General features: G+C 39.4%; 1 protein-coding gene across 2 annotated transcripts; it reads right to left on the bottom strand.

Annotated features, from left to right (window-relative positions):
* Positions 1-879: 879 nt before the first annotated feature.
* Positions 880-16110, bottom strand: TMEM144 (transmembrane protein 144). 2 transcript variants are annotated; one of them, XM_036382989.2, is made up of 12 exons: positions 16021-16110; positions 13695-13891; positions 12515-12637; positions 12064-12163; positions 11403-11483; positions 9501-9582; positions 8736-8809; positions 7730-7848; positions 6343-6462; positions 5795-5892; positions 3810-3863; positions 880-2909 (listed from the first exon to the last, which is right to left on the bottom strand). In XM_036382989.2, exons 2-12 carry the CDS (start codon positions 13831-13833, stop codon positions 2826-2828), a joined length of 1074 nt encoding a protein of 357 aa, XP_036238882.1. In that variant the 5' UTR covers positions 13834-13891; positions 16021-16110; the 3' UTR covers positions 880-2825. The 2 variants fall into 2 exon arrangements, with proteins under 2 accessions (XP_036238882.1, XP_036238883.1); XM_036382990.2 differs by having other exon boundaries at positions 16025-16058.
* Positions 16111-19727: the final 3617 nt, after the last annotated feature.

Here is a 19727-nt window from a genome sequence, read left to right as displayed (position 1 = left end):
ATGTATACAGGATGGGGAAAGCAGAAAGGGTGGAAGTTCTGTCTCTCATCATCATGGACATATTGGCAGCCACAGGAGCATGTATCTTCTCCATAGCTGAAATAGGTCTATGTCTATTTGTGAAGAAAACACCCCTGGTTACTAGTTTGGTTGGGATTTTTTCCTGTAGTAAATGTAATAGCCCAAGCCTTTAAAGTCATAGCTGTTACAGAGATGATGAACAGAACATACAGTTTGTAACATTTCCTGTACAGCTCAGCATGGAATACTGCAACCAAGTTTCTTTTCTTCATCTAAAAGTGACATCTTTACCTAAAGTGATCATAATTCTAGACACCACAAAGCCCTTGAGTTCCAAAACTCTGATAGCATGCCTGCATCTGCGTTGCTCCTGAGGTGGAGCAGGCATAGTCTTGTTGGAAGCATGGCTGGAAAACCAGCACCCTCTGGCCATCCTCCATGCAGGGGCACTGGAACAGCCCAGAGCAGCTGCCTGAAGCAGGAAGGACATTTCCTGCAGAGTTCACTGCTGAGAGCGTGGCTCCCCTTGGCCAGGAGAGGGTCTGTGCAGGGCAGGCACCTGCCCCCTCCGCCATCACCTGCTTGCCCAAGGCACGTTGTCCTGCTGCTGCCTTTGCACCGCCCAGGGAGCAGGACTAAGGCATTAGTAATTTACTGTACATAAACTAGTGAAGTGTATGCACCTCACTGCCATATTAAAGCCTATCTGTAAATCTGAGGAGCCTGAGGAAATTGTGTTTTGGTTTTTCCAATTCTTTGTCGATCAGCAACTTTCTGGCATGGAATAACTTCCTGGAATATTTAAGAAGGGAATCCTTAAGACTGTGAATTTTAAGAAATTAAACAGAACCAAGGAAATTAAGAAATGTCCTGTTTAATTCAAGTTATTTCAAAACCACAGTGAATATATTACTTTTCCTTGTCTGAGTCAATAGAATAATGGCTAGGTAAGTAACAGTCAATGCCTGTCAAGGAGAAATTGTGCCTGACCTGGGCACTGGACAGAAAAAAAATACCAGTTTTCAGTTTAATATCAGGTATTAGGGTAGAAAACATAATGTACCTTGACTTTCCCACCTGATATTATGTAAAAGCTCTGAGAATGCAGTCCAAACAAAAGCACTGCAAGACATAGGAAAATTGTACTCAAAGGTTAATCAATTGTTCCCTGAAGAGTAAAAAGAAGTATTAGATACCAAAATATAAGTAAAGGCCAGTAACATGCAGCATTTTCATTAATTATTTATAGTAATTAAGAGAGTACATTTATTATATTTGCAGATGACATCTGGCTGAAAAATGCTGCCACCTTGTTGGAGGACAAGTTTAACATACAGACCAAAATTAGAGAAATGCCTTAAAGGGGGAAAAACTGTCAGACACCAAGTTCTGAGACCTAGGTAGGAATAAACAACAGAAGATGGGAAAAAGCAGGTTGAGTAACAGTTCTAAAATCAAATCTGGTGCAGAGCATACAAAGAATGGTGGGAGAAAGGAGAAATTATGATTGCAATCTAAACATGTTAACAATATCAAGCCATGATAGCAAAAAATACCCACAGTCTTACTGCTGCTCTTCCTAGTTTTTGACTACAAGACTCTAGCCTGACTGCCATGTTTTGGTATTCTATACAGACCCAGTCCATTTAGTGAGAGATCAGCATGGAGAAAGCTTCAGGGAAACCTCACAGCAGCCTTCCAGAAGTTTAAGGTGCTGTATAAAAGGAGAGAGAGGGACTTTTTATACAAGCAGACAGTGATAAGACAAGAGGCAATGGTTTTACACTGAAAGAGGTTAGGTTTATATTAGATGTTAGCATGAAATTCTTTACTCAGATGGTGGTGAAAGACTTGAACAGGCTGTCCAGAGAAGCTGCTCATGTCTTATCTCTGGAAGTGTTCAAGGTCTGGTTGGATGGGGCTCTCAGCAACCTGGTCTAGTGAACTGCATCCCTGTCCTTAGCAGAGGGGTTGGACCTAGATGATTTTGAAGTCCCTTCCAGCCAAACCATTCTATTATCAGGAAAGATACAGAGAAATTGCAAGCAAGTTACAAGCAAGAGAAGACTGAAGGAGCTGGGGTTGTCCAATGTATTGAAGAAAAGGCTAAGGGGAGATTCAAATAACATGCTCTGTATACATGAAGGTTAGCTGCCACAAGTAAGAAAATAAACAGTTGTCCCTCTTAGTGGTGGTTATGGAAAACATGAAACAAAAGTAGTTTATTTTGCAGCACCCTTTTTACTCAATTTCCTTCACAGATCTGAAGTGACTGGAAGATAATATTTTCATGTAAACTAATGAATGTAAAGAATAATGATTCTAAATAAAAGAAAAGCTTTATTATCTTCATGTGTATCAGTTTCATAAGGAATATTTCAAGATGTATCTCATATTTAAGTCAGTAAGAAAAATGCTTTAATAAAACAAATCAGCTTGCAAACACATACAGTATTATAAACTAACATTAAAATCACTATCCACTATCACAACAATTTATCCAAAATTTATGATGACATAAAGTTTAGCACCTGAATGAAAAAAAATCAAAAAATTAGTAACAATAAAATCATTTAGCTTTGATTAATCAAAGTCCTTTGATTTTCTTACTATTCCAAGAAAAACAGGAACAAATATTTCCAGATTTTCTTTCATGCCAAATGTTTTCATTTTCCACTTGGCTGAAGTAAGTTACTGTAAACATTGGACATACATTTTGAAAATTATTATGTATTGTGATCTACCAACATGATCTTTCTATTTGTGTTAAATGCTAGCACCATCTACTGGTCCAGAAGGTCTTTTCAAACTTTAGAAAAAGCTGTGGAAAGTGATCCAGCCAAAATGATGCAAAACGATACTGACAGTAGCATGTAGTTTTTCAGTCCCTGCACAGGCAAAAGAAGAGAAAAAGGAAAATATCATCTTGTCATTATTGATACCACTTGAAAAAAAAAAAAGTAGAACAAAGTACTAAGTTTCATTTAGGTGGAAATTATATGAAAAGAATGAAAGGCTTAGAGAGTTATAAAAGATTTGGGTAATGAACATTATGATCTTCTACTTTGGCAGAACACTAATCTGCAGTGGGAGACAGAACTTTTAGTTCTAGATCCAAGTTAGGCACCTATGGATCCTGGATAGATTGGCAAAAAGAATCTGGTGTTACACTGCTATCATCAGTGCTTCAGATTCCACTAGAAAACTAAGTTCTGCTCTATATGTTAAAATCCAGTAAATTAGCTTGCTGTAGACAACCACTGCTGTATCAATTTAGAATCTTTACATTACACTGTAATTACAAAGGTCATTACAACAATAACACTTCTAATAATAATAACAATGTAATACTAACTGTAATTACAATATAACTGTAATTACAATAGCTGTTGCATTTTTACATCCTTTGTTGAACCTGACCCTAAAAACTTATCTACTTGCTGATGCATTATTGGGACAACTGCTCACTCCCCTGCTCCACTGAAAGAACTAGCTCAAATGCAAACTGTCTTCAGGCAGTGCCTAGCATCCTGCCTCCTGGCTACAGTCTTCATTTACATCCACTGCCCCTCATACAGCCATGGAACTAAAATCCTCATTCCTATTAAAAATTGTTCACAGTTCTTCAGGTTTCTTGGAAAACTTAATATGGCATGATATCACTTTCAGTTTAATAATGCAATACTCGTAAGGAAGAGGAATCTGAGATACAGCTGTATACCAAGTCATGCTGTCTCTACACATAGAGGCAAGCAAGAGTTATTAGGTGAGAGACCTAATTACATTACCTTGATTTCCTTAAATACAAGGACTCCCCACATTGCAGCAACAAGGCCAGGACCCTAAAGAATAAGATTAATATGTACATTGCAGCACTTCATTAAAATTTACTCTGTCTCATTACTATTCTCAGGGTGGTTGAATTTTGTCTGCATAACACATTTAAGTCTTTCCATTCTGTATAAGTAAAGCACTCATGTCAAAAGCATAAACATCACTGAAATATTTACTAAGTAAGATACAATAAAATCTTCAGGAAGGGCTAAAGAGTCAAGAAACTGGGTTTTTTTGGTTTTTTTTTTCAGTAGGCACAACTTCTTTCTACATTACACTGCAGAGTCTGTTCCAGCTGTTACATGCTCTTTCAGTGGACTCCAAATAACATGCCTCACTTTAGTCCAAATTAAGAGTCCACAATGTTTCCTAACATTTCCTTTATTAGCATGACTAACTACTGGACAAAGTTTGATTTTATCACTCAGTAGGTTATCAAGAGACAAACACAGATGTATTTCCTGTATAGCTGGCATCTGGACAAAGCACAAAGCCAGCCAGGGAGACAGGTCAGGGAAACTCCTGGTTTTCTGTGATGTTGTTGTAGCCAGGTTTCCTGGCTAACAGCAAACACTAATACACAACAGCAACTTCCAGGCACTCTTGGTAATAGAGTTTTTCCCCTGAGGGACAAAGGATCAGAATTTTCATCTCTCATGAGAAGATATCTGAACACGAAGCAAAAACTGGCTCTGTTAATGCTTTGCATTAGAGCTGTTCTGAGAAACTTGACAGATGTTTGGCCAGTGACCTTCCTCTCTTCATCCTCAATGCAGCTGATGGGACACAGAAGCAGCAAGCAGTGTCTCATGCTGAATATATGTGTGGGTGCTGTTTCCTAGTGACTTTGCCAACTATTATTTGAGGGGTTATTTCACTTTATAGATAATAAGCGCTGTGAGAGGAATGCACTTTGAAAAAATGGAACAAAGTGTTAAAGGGATGTGATGAATACCTCTCTAAAAATTTTCTCCAGAGTGAAGTAATGCAGCAGTTCTGAACATGTGGTCCAGATAGGCAGTTTCTCATCAGTGCTTCCTTTTATTTTTCATTTTGTGATTTTACATCCTTGTCCTTCAGGCATACTGATAACTAAATTACTAAAACTGCTTCCCATTAATCCTTCAATTTCTAATTAGAATAATCCCAAGGTTTTTTTTTTTTTTCTTTGCACACTACAGAGTGTATTTTGACTTACTGCATCTTAAGGCAAAGCTTAATCCCTATTAAAGCTGTTTCATTAGTTTGCTCCCAAAATACAGCTGTTAGGCAACAATTTGGCCTTAATATTTATTAACTCCCATTTGCCACCTTTGTATTACCAACTAGGGCAGTGTCAAAAGAGTAAATGCAAAGTTTACTTTTACCTAGTAATTGGAATTTATGCTTTAAAGGTACATCATGAACAGGAATAAAACAGAGACAGACCAGGCCAAACTATTTTCCACACATTTGCATAAGAACATTATTTTCAATAGTACATAATCTGTTCTGTTTGTTCACGAACTGTAAAAAGAAAAAATTACTTAAGCAAGCAAAATGACTACTAGGGGATAAAATTCACAAATTCAAAAACATCCAGACCAAAATGTACTTCCTGGGATGAAAGCATAAAAAATTCTTCTTAAAATCACTTCAATTAGTTAATATTGATATAATTCTGTTTACAAAGCTTTGGCTTTTACATAACCTGAAGACTCACACTCTCAATTCATCTAGTTTTTCTTATGCTTGACATTGACCAAAGTGGTGCTTGTCACAGTCATTCATGTTCCTAAAAATCCAAAGACTAGTGCAGACAAGCAAAGTAGGCACTGCATAATTTTGACTAACAATGCTCTAGACCCATCATAATTTCAACTGAAATCCAAAGACAGAAGGGCAAAAAAAGCCATTCACTTTTAATTCTAGTTAGAGATTTTATTTTTTATATACTTACTGCAGTAATTATTGGAAAGCTGACGACAGCACTGAGATAGTGATTGGCCAGGAACCAGCAGCAATTGGCTATTGCCCAAAGCACACCAGAAACAAACCCTAGAAAAATAAATCCCAATCAAAAACATGCATAGCAAGGTATGGGCTGCAGTTTGTGGAAGTTTCATACTTGTAGCATAATAAAGCAATTGTATAGAAGTAGTTTAGTACATTAACTACTTTAACAAGCTGGCTCTGGCAAACTAAACCAAAGCTCGAAGAATAAAAATCAGCTACTCAAACTGAAGTAGCAAATCAATTTATTATTTTCTGGGCAATGTGCTCTCCATTCTGGCAATCACTTTTTGAAAATCTGCAATGTCACTTTGTTCTCTTCTCAGATTAGAACAAAAGTTACCGCTGTCTCCTACCCTTAATTAAGTAACCTAATAGTGCTCTTTCAAAAGAGACAAGAAGATACTTGAAAGGTGAACATAACTTGAACTAATCACTGCAAAATGGTCCAAAAAAGTAGCTGAAGTGAAATGCTGATTTAAAAAACAGTCATACCTGGCAATATGGCTTGGGGATAAACATAAGGTTTATTCTTCCTGACTGCACAATAGATCAAAAAGTAGACAGTACTTGTAAGAAATATTCCACTGAAGTGTGCAAAAACATAATCTAAATCTGGAAGAGAAATTACAAAATGTTAGTAAAAACACCAGTTATTAATTTTAACAAAATTATATTCACTGATAACATTTATATAGACAAAAATGCATAAAGGTGCTACTCCTAAGAATTCAAATTCAAATCTCATTGTGCTGAACACAGCTGCCAGTCTGTGGATGCATACAATCAGTGACACCTATTAAATATGAACTAAATGCTGAGTTGACTTATTACAGGCTTCTAAACATTTCTATGAGCTGTTATTTTCAGAACTCTATTACACATTCCTGAATAAACTTAATACAACCTTGAGAAAATCCACAAGTGAGGCTACAAAACTGGGTAGGGTATTCTACATAATTGTAGATGGTCAAGAGAAGTTGTAATTATGTTCCTGTATCCTTGTTTTGTTCTGTACATTTAAAGGCAAGACAACTGCACAGACTATGTAAGCTATATATAGCTCAGTTTTGTCCTTTCTTAATCTTGAAGGATGTATCATAATTTTGATCACTATAATTATGAACAATAACAAACCCTTTATGGATTTTGTACATGCTAAGAGCATATTTCCAACTTGGTGAAGCAGAAGCATGTGGCAAGGTGATCCTTGTCTCCTTGGAGCTATAAATTCTCAACAGGAAAGGCAGTTGTGGTAATGACAACATCTGTTTTGCCTGGCTGGGGAATACATACATTGCAGTATTCAAGAGAAAATGTATATGACAATGGTGACATTATGTGTTCTCAGCAGTACTTTGCTCTTAAGGTGCTTCAGGCATTACCTGATAAGAGTATAACCTTAAGGAAAATGTTCCTGGGGGAATGTTGTTTGAAAATGGCAATTAGGCTTATGTTAAATGGTTTCAATTTAAAAAACCAACATGGTTTTAATTACTTATGTTGTTACATGTCTGCTCTCCTCATCTGTTATGATCAATCTTCTCTTCCTTTATTGCTGCTGGCAACTGGCAAGCTCCTGTCCTCATTCTCCACTCATACAAACTCTGTATTTTGAGAATGCTAGTATTTAATGCCTTCAGAAACATACCTGTGAGTTAAGTATGGTAGTCTTTGGGCTGCTTCTCAGTGTTTTTTATGGTGTAATTAACCTCTGAGTAAAAGGGAGTGCTAGGGCTATGATTATGACACCTAAAGTAGTGCAGAACGGATAAATTGTCACAGTATATTTTCAGGCATATCAAAAACTTCACCCTATGCCTTCAAAAAAGGAGGAGAACACAATGATGAAATGAAGTAGAAGTGATCTATAAGCCTTTACCAAACTGACTTGCTCCTGTGTATACAGTTTCATTTCTTCTTCCATGGTCCTTGATGTAAAGTACTGGTACAAAACTGGAACCATAGAGTATTCCAGCCACTACAGCCAAGCTACATCCTCTTTAAAAGAACAAAAATAGGAGAAAATAGCCTTGCATGAGTTAAGAAGTAGACAACACATGTAAGCCTAGTAGTGCATGTAAAAACTGTGCATCATATAAAAATTGCTAGCCATAAAAGTAAAACATTTTAGCACATTTTTTTTTCTGGTAGAGAAATGGTTCACGTAGTTTCTTCCTACTTGGTAGCCAAACAACACAAACAATGCCTGCTGCAAAAGCCAGCAATCTAGATTAACGACACAGGAAATTAAATAACTAGGATTTCCTAAAGCAGAGCTAGGGGACAACAAACAAAAATTCAGTTGAAAATGCTCCCACCCTCACCTTTGTTGTTGCCATCTATATACTCTTTGTAATTTCCCAGGTTCATTGACTCTTCAGTCTGTTTCTCCATCTCCAGATTGCTGTACTCTTGGCAGTCTCCACTCCCCACACAAGGCTTCTTGTTGGCTTGCTTCCACTTTGAAGCACTTTTACTGTGTCCTTACCATGCTGCCATGCCTTCTCCAGCTGTGTTCACTTGGAAACCACACCTGGAAGCATGTCATTAGCACAGGCTTCTTCTATGCTAGAGTGCTAATCAACTAGGTGCTAAAACCCAGCTCTATAATTACTGAGTTGATATTATTTCCTTTGCCAAATGATATTTTTCACAGTAGTACCTAATACCTGATTGGTAAGGTTAGACACACTCAACAGTGCCAATGGAATAATCTAAATAGTTGTGCAACTATTCATATATAGATTTGCACACTACACTTGTATGTAAAAACCTGTCATTTATTGTGTGACTTTGCTAGGAAATCACATATTCTGCTCTTACACTGTGTTTTACTACTCTCTGGCTACTTCTATGCATCAGCAAAAGAACTGTGAGCAACTTACATGAGTCTCCTTTTTGCTGGAGAAAGCTTGTTCACCCATGAGTCCTCAGTGGTCTCTTCAGAAACATTTATAGACTGCAAAAAACCAATGCAAATTTGGTTTATTTTGATTTCTTAAAACATGCAATTTTTTAAAAGTCTTCTGTGATTCAGTCTGGTGGACTGGAACATCTAGTGAGCCTGCACAGCTAGAAAACTCTCAGGGCTCTCTGTTCAGGCAGCCACTGAGCACTGACCTCCAGCAGGAAGGTACATTAATAGGAGGAGCCTGTAGTTCTCCAGCTCTCCTTGCATACTCTGGGCTCCCTAGGGAGCAGACAGCCAATCTGGTACCCCTCACTGGCCTCCAGCCTGTGCCACAGCTGATGACAGTCAGCAACTCTTGGCAGCCTCCTGGCTCTGCAATAGGGCAAAAACCTGGCCTTTCACCTAAGCACCCTCACAGCTTTACAGCTAATGTTTAAATGAAATTGCTTCCTCTTTTCATGTAAGAAAGTAATACACTCTTCTATATGATCTCCATCATAATGAAGAAGGACTTTATAAGCCATCTAAAGCTGACAAACAAGAAAGAACAATTGGGAATATCTTTTGCTAATATCAAAAATGATGTCCAAGACCCCCAGATTAAGATACAATCAGTACATATTTGTGTTGTTTTATGTAGTCTATCATATCCTAGCAAACTTGACTAACAAACACATTTTTTGTTTTAAAATGGATATGTATTTTCACTGCTGTAAAATAACAACTGTAGAGTACTTACACTTTCTCTCAGTAAAGGTGTGCTTTCTAATGAAGTTGAAGAACTCTGGACTTCAGTTTTTATAAAAAGAAATATGACAGCACTCAGAAGAGAAAAATACACCAATAAATACCATGTCAGTTATAAGAACATTTAGTGTCCAGAGACAAAAGTTTTATTTTGAGGCATATTCCTTTGTTTTCATTATTACCCTAGAGTCACTGCAGTATATTTAAAAATGCAATTGCTTTAAAGTCATAACTTACTATGATTATATATACATAAAATATGTAAATGTAATAATTTAAAGTTATTAATTTTACTTAGCTAAAAGATAATCTAAGTGAAAGTAAATAAATCAGTTTTTGTTCACTTCATAGATCTTTCTTCTTATGTATTATTGAAACATCATCTTTTAACAGTATGTAGTTACAACCATATTAACAACAGATGCTTTAGCTAACACTGCCTTTTGTACCATACCCCACACAAATGGAATACACACTTGAAAATTCTATATCAAACAGCTTAAACCCGCATAGAATTGCCTCTATATTCATGAAAAAATACTAGTGTTTAGTCTTCCATCATATGTGAGGAATGGGATACTGCTGCTACAGGGCCTTGTGAGCATACAGAAGGAAAAGGGATATTGCTCAGTGCATTAAGTGAATAAAATGGAGAAAAAATGGTAATATTACTACTCTTAACCTTGCCTCCAGGAGACCAGGTAAATACCTGCAATCAGAACTGCAAGGATCTGTTCTTTACTTTTATGAAAAAACATTTTAATGCCCTAGGAATTTCTTCTCCTAGCTGTAAACGGAATATTTCCATTTGAAGAAGGATTCATTTCTTACTGATGGAATAAGCATAGTTATACAAGGATGTCAGTTTCCTCCAGAGGAAACAAAGATTTCACACAGGAAGCTAAAATGAAAAGCCTGTTTCTGGGCTCCACAGAGCAACATGCACAGGCTTTGTGCACTTTGCCAGGGAAACATGTCTGCTCACAATCCCTCTCCCTGCTGGTCACTCCTCCATGATATCTCGGGAACAGGAAGCAGGTGGTGATCTGCATGAATCCATCAGGCAGGAATAGCAGTACTGCTGCTATTTTCTCAGTACCTCCCAAAATCACGTGCCACATGTAAGAGGAATGGATACAAAGCTGCAGACTCTTAGAAAAGAAGGAAAGTGGAAGCCAAAATCATGAATCTAAGGCAGAAGCTCTGTCCTACCAGTCAGAAATGGCTTATTTTCATGTTCTTAACACCCTCCGTTTTTGAAAGGCATTCTGTTAATCTTCTGCCAGCATGCTTACAGTAAGCCTTTGGATTTAGGGCCATCTTCCCAGCCACCCAGCTGGAAAGCAAGAACACTGCTACATAACAAAGATCCTCTTTCCTCTGTGTTTGGACCAAAACATACAGATTCATACAAAGAGCAAACAAGCAAAAAGAGAGAATAAAGTCCTTCCAAAAATCCTGAAGGAAGTCTGTGGCATATTCTATTGTTATGAGACTAAGATTTGTACCCCTGACTGAGTGAAGTGAGATCTGATGTTTTCTCAACAAGATTGTTTTAGTCAGTCTGTCCTCCAACAGGATTTGGGGAAGTCAACCATTAGAATAAGCTAGGAAGAGAGGCAATCCATGCAACTCTGCTTTGCCTTGAACATGCCTACCAGCAAAAAAATATATTTTTGTGTTTATGGATAACCATTTCACCCCTGTTCTGGATAACATGTCTGTTTCTACATGAACACTGACCAACTAGGTATGGATAGCTCACGAATTTGGAAGTATATGGATTTGCCAAAGATTATTCAATATATTTGTTCTCTTGTTAAATCATCCTGGTGGTTGGTTATTAAATATGTATTCTACATAACAGATATTAATTATAAGAATCAATTTCTACCTTATAAGTGAAAGTCCAGCTCCAATATAGTTTAAGATTGGTCTTGATACCTCTTCTGGATCAATTCCAAACCAACCAAACCTGGAACATTTAACCAGTTTCACTTAGATGCATGGGCTCTATACAAATAGCTAAATTATAACCTAGTCCTTGAAGTCTTGACTCATGTAAATAAATCTGCCTAAGTATTTTTAGTATTAAATCAGTGCTTCAGTCGGCTTGCAAAAAACATCTACTTTACAAAAACAACCTTTAATTTAACATGCATTTTTAAAAGATATATATTTAAGAACTGAAGTTATTTTATCAGACCAGATTGCAGAAGAAAAAAAATGCAAATATATACTAGTTTTACATTAAGAAATTCATTATTTATTGACTCAATCACATCACTGGGCATTTTTCTTTCTATTAAAACAGAGGAAATACAAAAAGCTAAAACAGTTAACTTGAGTACTTTCCACTAAGAAGGAAAAAGTTTTAATATATAGGATAGTGGTAGACTTAGCAGCACTACATTAATGGCGGAGTTGATCTTAAAGATCTTTTCCAACCTGAATGGCTATGATTCTACAGGTAAGTTTTCACTTATAAATGAACACTTGGCAACATTAATGATGTTATTAATTAATTAATGACTTAAGATTTAAAACATACTTACCTTGAACTTGCCCAGCCTGTCAGCAAATTAAAAGAAGCCCATATCAAGAGACCAAGAGCTAAGCCAATAGTTTTAACAATAGGGACAACTGTAACATTGCCTGAAATACAAAAACCAAAACTGAAATCAGTAAAAAATAGAACGTGATCTTGTATATGTTTGCTTTCGGTTCTGTGCTTGGTTGGAAGGCAAAGAAATTTAGGAAGCTACAAGGCAGTATGAAACAATGTTTTCAAAAATAAATACACTGAACATAGACTTTTCCTCCATATAGTTTTAAATGTTATTTTTGGTGTGAATTTGCCTCTTATAAAATAAGCATAGTAAAACAGTATTTACCATAGGGGTACAGTTCCATTAACAGTGAGGCTTTAAAGAACTGAATAACTATTAAATAACTAATATCTTATATATGGAAAAGTTTCAAGAATTGGAATCTCTTTATCCTCACCTGTAGCCCACACAAAACCTCCAACCATAGCCAGGGGCCAAAACCGGGGGCAATTCTGGATCAAATTGACCACCAAAGAAACTATCCATATGGAGGCACAGAGAATCCACTGGAAGAACATGCCTATGGAAAAATCAAATGCACACAATAGGGAATTTGTAGAATACTGCATGTGTGAATATCTTAACAGTTTATGTTTATCTTTGATACACTAGTAGATAAAAAAATCAAAAAGGTGGCCACAGCCTTTGTGAATGCTGGGAACCTCATAATTTTTTTAAGGGATGTATTTTTAGGGTGGCTTATAATTTGGTTAACCTTCCTTATCACAAATTCTTCCTACAGAATTGCAAAAGACACTTTGCTGGCCAAAGTTCACGCAAGCCCTAATTCTTAAACACATGAAAATTTTGATGGACTTTTGACAAAGGTGATATTCAGTTGCTGTAAACTTCTCCCACCACTCCAGTAGCTGCTAACACAGAGGACTGCACAGGATGAGACTTTTTCAAAGCTCAAGCTTTTCTGGTAATCCCAGACACTGAGGATGGTCAGCAACAGATCCCTTCTACCTCTGTATATTCTTGAAGGGTAGTATTCAATTAGGCAAACCAGTTAACTTTATGCCCAAGCTTGTCTTGTTAGGGTCATATTTGGCATAAAGAGCAGAGGCTATATCCAGCCTGCAATGCAGGTACCATATTACAATAACAAAATGGCAAATTTACTCATTTACAGATCTGATAATTGGTTATGCTTCATATAAACATGAAAATTTCCTCTGAACAAGTCAGCAAATAAAATTACTAAAATCTCAGGTTTTTATGTAAGGTGCACAATTGAAAGGTAATGCTCCAAAGTCCAATAACTTTTACCTCATGTATAAATAACACTTGATGTATCTGATATCCACAAGGGTAGAACAAAGAACATCGCACCTTCCATTGTGAATTGTCATGAAATGTACATCATCACTGTCAAAGTGTACAACTTATGAAAAGGCCCTTCTCAAGATGTGCCACATCCTGAAGCAGTATTTTTGCTTTATACCCTAGCAACAGCAGACAAAATTGAACATACTCTCTGGATTAAGGTTGCAATGATGGCCTCTAGTAATTTGCTGGTAAAATATTATTCTTTTAAGCAAAAATAGCCAAGAAAATAATATAATTAAGTTTACCATCACCAGTATCAAATTTCTTGACAGGCACAAAGTTTGTCCCAAACAGAAGGACAGCTACTGTGGAAGAGGTAAAGCCAATAGCTAGATCTGTTCCATTGCTGATGTTAGCAGCACTGTAAGCTTTCCCGATATTCATCTTTGTTCTGAAGGTGTTTCTTTTGGTGGAGTCGTTTTGCTGCAGGTCCAGGTAGAATCTGGAATCAAAGAGTGGAATTAAGTACGTGGACTATTAATTAATACCAACCTGGTTTAGAAATCTGAAACTTAAAAGACTCTACTTATCAATCTCTCAAAGCTGCTATGAACTGCAAAGAGGTTAATGCAGAAAAGGTTCATGTAGAACCCCACAAAAACCAGACAAAAAAGATTAATAAAATGACTTAAGAACAGTTAAACAAAGAAACCCCCAATATTGTATGCTTTATCTGAAGACAAGAATGCAGAGGTGCACTCAAAGGTTATGAATCTGTGAGGGCAATGGGAAGCACTGATGCTTTAGTGAGATGCTATCAGAATATTCCTTATTCACGTAGTCAAAGGGGGAGGTCACAATGGGGTGCATCAAAAATGGGGTTAGACAAAATCTCAACTGGCAGAAGCATTTACAGCAGACCCATTGTCAAGAAGCCAGGAACAGGTGCAGAGATTCTATAGGTGCCACAGTGAGATCAGTAGGGAATCATAAGGGAACCACAGGGATTGCTCTAGCTAATACTAAATATGAATAAAGGTTCATTTTTCTGTGGGGAGCAAAGGGAGAAGCTGCCTCTAAAATTTCCTCATTCATTCCACATAAGTTTAGTAAGAAAGGCAAAGATTGTTTTAATCCCAGAATATCTCTGACTTTTTTTAAAGTGAGTCATCTAGAGGTTACACTCCACAGATGAGCCCACACATGCACTTTTGATATGGAGTATCACTTTGACAGAAAAGGTGTCTCTGAGGACAACCATAAGAATGAGAACTTTGTGTACCTAACTTTCCAAAACTTGGGACACTTTGTTCCAAATCTGGCTAAATTTCACACCCAACTTTCAACTCCATTTCAAATCCTCAAGAGAAAGCTTAAACAAGGCCTAAAGCAACCTGCTCTAACTTTGATAACAGCACTGCTTTAAGCAAGGAATTGAACCAATGACCTACAGAGACCCCTTCCATGCTAAATAATTCTAATATTGTATGATCAAATGTCAAGAGCAACTAATAAATTGTTACACAACATTAAGCCAACTGCATTTTTTTCTACATGCTTTCCACATCAGCGAGCTTCTGAGAGTTCACTAGAAGCCTCTTCTCTTCAATCCTATGTTATTGCCAGATGGACTTGCATATGTCCCTCCAAAGACTTAAGAGGTAACAAATGCCAAAACCAGAACAAATGCCAAATGCTGAAGCTGCTATGCTCTTAACGCATAATGATTGTATCTGAAACTCAAGCAAAGGTAACTGCAATTGATACTGTTATTGAAGGCTTTTTTTCCTCTAAGTTGCCCTTCCTGAAAGGCACTTCAGGATTCCCAGCAGCAGAAAAAAAATACAATTTTGCTGTTGGATGCTGAAATATTGTTGGCACACTGCTCTCTTCCTAAGTTCACTCATTCACCCCACTGGAGTGCTGTGCTCTGCATTTCCACAATTCCCTCAGAAATATGACACAACAAACCACAACGCTCACTCACTGGAACAGCAATGCATCACTGTGATCTCTGCAGAGGGACAAAAATCAAGAGGCCCTGTCTTTGAGAGCCTTCACCCTCAATGGCAAACCAAATTGTTGCTAAGATTCTAAAGAACCTCTTTGCTAATTAAGCGGGTTTTTTTTAAATGCTGCGTGTCGTACTGACTGTTCATTTGCATATTTCTCCTACTATCCATTTACCATTAAGGGTGGATACTTTTACCCTCAACTTAGGGCACTCCTATGGGTTCCAAGGTGGCTCAGATCAACGTGCCAAAGCGACACCATAACCCTTACTCTAGCAATGTATCTTTACTTCCCTGGGGTGAACTCTTTGAAAAGACGTTCTTCGGGCACTGTTTTCTCTAAGTGCTATCACGGAACAAGGAAAACGCTCAGCTGAGAGCTCCACCCGGGCCGCTGGGGCTTGACTGACGCCACCGCGCCGGGTTTGCGGCGAGGCAGGCCCGGGCTGCAGGCGGGGCCCGGCCCAGCCCTCGGCCCCGCACCCCAAGAGGATACCCGAGACCCCGCTCCAAGCGGACGCCTTCCTTCCTTCCTTCCCCCAGCGCCCTGTGCTCAGCGCCGCGGCGGGTTTTAGGGCGCTCCGCTCCGGGGCGGAAGGCGGCCGGAACGGGCCCATACCGACAGATCCCCGGTCCCGTCCCTCCGTGCGGCCTCGGCTCCGCCGCCCCTCCGCGCCCACGCCCGCCGGGACCCGCGCAGCGCCGCTCACCGCGGCCGCCCGCCCGCGCCGGTACCGCCCCGCGCCTCGGCCCCGCCCGCCTCCATCCGCTTCTGCCCACTGGGCTCTCCTTCCCCGTCCGGGAGCGGGGCGGAGGCGAGCCGGGGGTGGTTTTCGACTGCCTTTGTCTCGCCGCCATGGCGGCTTCCCATCTGGCGGGGAAGAATCGCTAAGAGAAAATTTAAATTAATGCACTCATGTCGTGATAAAAGCGCCTTTGGTCCTCCCGGCCGTAAGCGCGCGGATGAGACAGTCCCTCCCGAGTGGGAAGTGCAGCTTGTGGACTCCACAGGCCGGTGGTGCTGTGACCGTAACTGAAGAGTCACAGAATCAATCAGGTTGGGAAAGGCCTCTGGAGATCATCGAGTCCAACCTGCCAGCTAGACCCTGGAGTGCACTAAGTGCCACATCCTGTCTTAAGCCCCTCCAGTACCTCCCTGCATTCATTCCAGTGTTCACATCCAGGGATAGTGACTCCACCACCTCCCTAGGCGCAAATCCCTATATTGCAATGTTTTCTGTGAAGAATTTCTTCCTAATGTCCAGCCTAAACCTCCCCAAGCTGAGCTTGAGGCTATGCCCAACTCATCCTGTTGCTGGTTGCATGGGAGAAGAGGCCAACCCCCACCAGGCTATAGTATCCATTCAGGTGGTTGTAGAGAGCAGTAAGGGCTCTCCTGAGCCTTCTCTTCCTCAGGCTAAACCCGCCCTGTTCCCTCAGCTACTCCTCACAGGACTTGTGTTCCAGAAAAGGCAGCCGAGTTTTGGCAGCATTCGCCCAGGAACACAGACGTGGTTCCAGGATGGGACTGCTCGCAGAGGGGACAGCACGGCCTCCCCGCAGCTCCTCCCGCTCCCGAGGGGACAGCGCGGCCTCCCCGCAGCTCCTCCCGCTCCCGAGGGGACAGCGCGGCCTCCCTGCAGCTCCTCCCGCTCCCGAGGTCTCCCTGGCTGCTGGAGGCTGCAGGCACCTGCAGAGGGGACAGGCATCCTGGGAGAGGCAGGGACATTTTGAGGCCATACAACAGCTGCTGGCCCTGCGGTGTTGTCATTATAGTGCAAGAGGTCTATTGCCATTACATTGCAAGGGTTCCATATTGCTAGAGTTTCATACCTCCTTGATGTTTCTTGTAGGCAGCTCCTCTAGGCACTGACTCTTCCTCATCCTCACAGCAGCCAACTAACTCCAATTCCCCTTAACCAACCAATCCACTCTTTTATAACCCTCTTCTTACTGGCTACAGCTGTGCCTGTTAAAATCGGGCCTGCTCCTAATCTTTAATAATTAACCCAGCAGCAACTCTTTAGGGGGTAAGATTACTTTCTATACTACCTTTATTTTCTTACATTGTATCTCCCTACACTGTGGTGTGCCGCAACGCAAGGAAACCACCAAGCCTAGTCAGGGCATCCAGGTTTTTATTTTTCTTAAGCACGAAAATTACCAGCTGTTGGTCTGGAAGCCCCTGTGTTGTTTGGCAAGCAAAATCAAGTAGGAAAAAAATCTTTTACATGATGTCAAGAAGAGGTCTTTGCAGATTTCCCTGTAAGGATTTGATCCGGACCAGTTAAAGCACAGACTATTAGTCAGCATGTTTAGTCACAAAGCAAACATTTCTCTCTGCACTCTTGAAGTACAGTTTCCAGATGGCAGCCCAAATTGATCTCCTTACAAACACAGCACGAGCCTTCTAAAGTAATGATTCATATTCTGCAAATCAAATCTGCATTATCCATAATAAGGGCTTACTTTGTTTCTCTGGAGAATAAGTTGTCAGTCGTATGGATTCAGTAAAGCTAGGAATGCACCATTTATCAATCATTTTAACATAAATGTCTGTCCATGTGTCATTTAGAGATGAATAGCAGAACATCTCTATGGAAACAATATGGCTATAGTGCATCTAAGAGAAATAATATCATAACCACAACGGTAACATGCAGAAAAAAGAATTCTAAGGGCAGTGCGAGTATATGTGTTGTGTTATTTTATTCTGAAGTGATGGGAAAAAATGTTAACCTATTCCATTGAAGTGCCTGCACATGGAAAGCAAGAGCACACACATCAAGGAGCCTAGTCTGTAGCCATGTCCTTTCAGGTGCCCAGGGATAAAGTCAACATGAAGGACCTTGTGACTGCTGGGCATTGGCACACTCCACCTGTCTCTGCAAATTGGCCAGAGGCCGCCTGCTTGGAGCAGTGCAGGCCACCAGCTGCTTCAGATTCTGCAGCTTGTCCACCACCAGCAGAAAACCTCTTCAAATGCAGGTGGAGGTGGAGGTGAATTTCAAAGTTAAACAAAAAACAAAACAAAGAGGGGAAAAAATGAAGAAAATAATTGCAAACAGTTAATCCAGCTATTCATTCACATGAAAAAAGTATACCTAGGTCTGTGAAGGACTAGAAAATACTTCTTTAATTCCCCTCTTCCATTCTTTGCTATTTTCCTATATTAGTTTTTATATGCTTTTATTCCTTACCTTAGGAAGATACAACACTGACCATGAAATATGAGTATATGAAGAAATTACATGAAAAGCTGAATTTAGTGGATGCAGATGGCAATATCACAGTTATAGTTTAGAGCAAGGAGCAAATACAAAATCTGACAGATACTACAGGCTAGCTGTAGGTAGCAAAGTGAAATAATGCAGGCCAGAATTTGGTCAGACAGCAACTGCTGTTCTGAAAGTTTGTCTTAAATATTTTATCACCACAGGGGAAGTACTGTTTCAGCTTGGTAGTGCTCTTTAGTGCTTTGCTGTAGCTTTGGGTTAGAATGATTCCAGAGAGAAGAATAGTACCCACTTGAACAAAAACCATTTTCTTTGTTTCTTGTGAAACACGATGGAATGTTTTTTTTCCAGACAACTCCATAGTAATTTCAGCCTTCCTTATTTTATGGTATCTGTTAGGGCACTGGAGCTGTACACCACAGGGGCTGAAAAAAAATCACTTGATATTTTGCCTTTTAAGGATCCAAAATTAGAGGCAAACATCTGTTAAACTAACAAGGTACTGTGTTCTATCTAGTTGATTTTCTACCACCATCCATTCCAAAGAACATACCAGTACCTGAGTTCTCTCTTCTGAACATGATAAATAAAGGAACTACCATTGCTATTATCACATAGAAAGCCTCAAAAAAACCCCAGCAGTCAACATTGTACATCAGTATGTACACCACATTATGATTTCAAGGCTACAAATGAAATGAGAAGTGAAGAATGACCCTCCATATCCTTTTATAATTTCCTTCAGATAATATTTAAAGACTAGCAGTAGAAAGAATACTTAGATTACAGAGAATTTCAGAGAATTGTTACAGCAGAGGAGTGCTGTTAGTGACTGGAATGTAGAGTGCTTTGGTGCTGCTTGGTTCTAATAGACAGGTGCTGTGTACTTGCAGGAACTGGGTATTTGAAAAGAACTGTTGCAGTGTAATGCATTTCCAACTCAAGCAACTTGTCTGAAGATTTTGGAATAAATTCTCTTTATTTGGGGTATGTCCCATCAGTCAAATTTGAACCAAAACAAGAAAGAAGAACTGAAGTGGATGAAGAGATTTGTTACAATCTCAATTCCTCCAAAAACTCAGATTTGGAA

The sequence above is a fragment of the Molothrus ater genome, chromosome 4 (genome assembly GCF_012460135.2).
Source record: "Molothrus ater isolate BHLD 08-10-18 breed brown headed cowbird chromosome 4, BPBGC_Mater_1.1, whole genome shotgun sequence".
In the NCBI taxonomy this organism is placed as follows: Eukaryota; Metazoa; Chordata; class Aves; order Passeriformes; family Icteridae; genus Molothrus; species Molothrus ater.
This window is presented reverse-complemented; position numbering and strand designations above follow the sequence as displayed.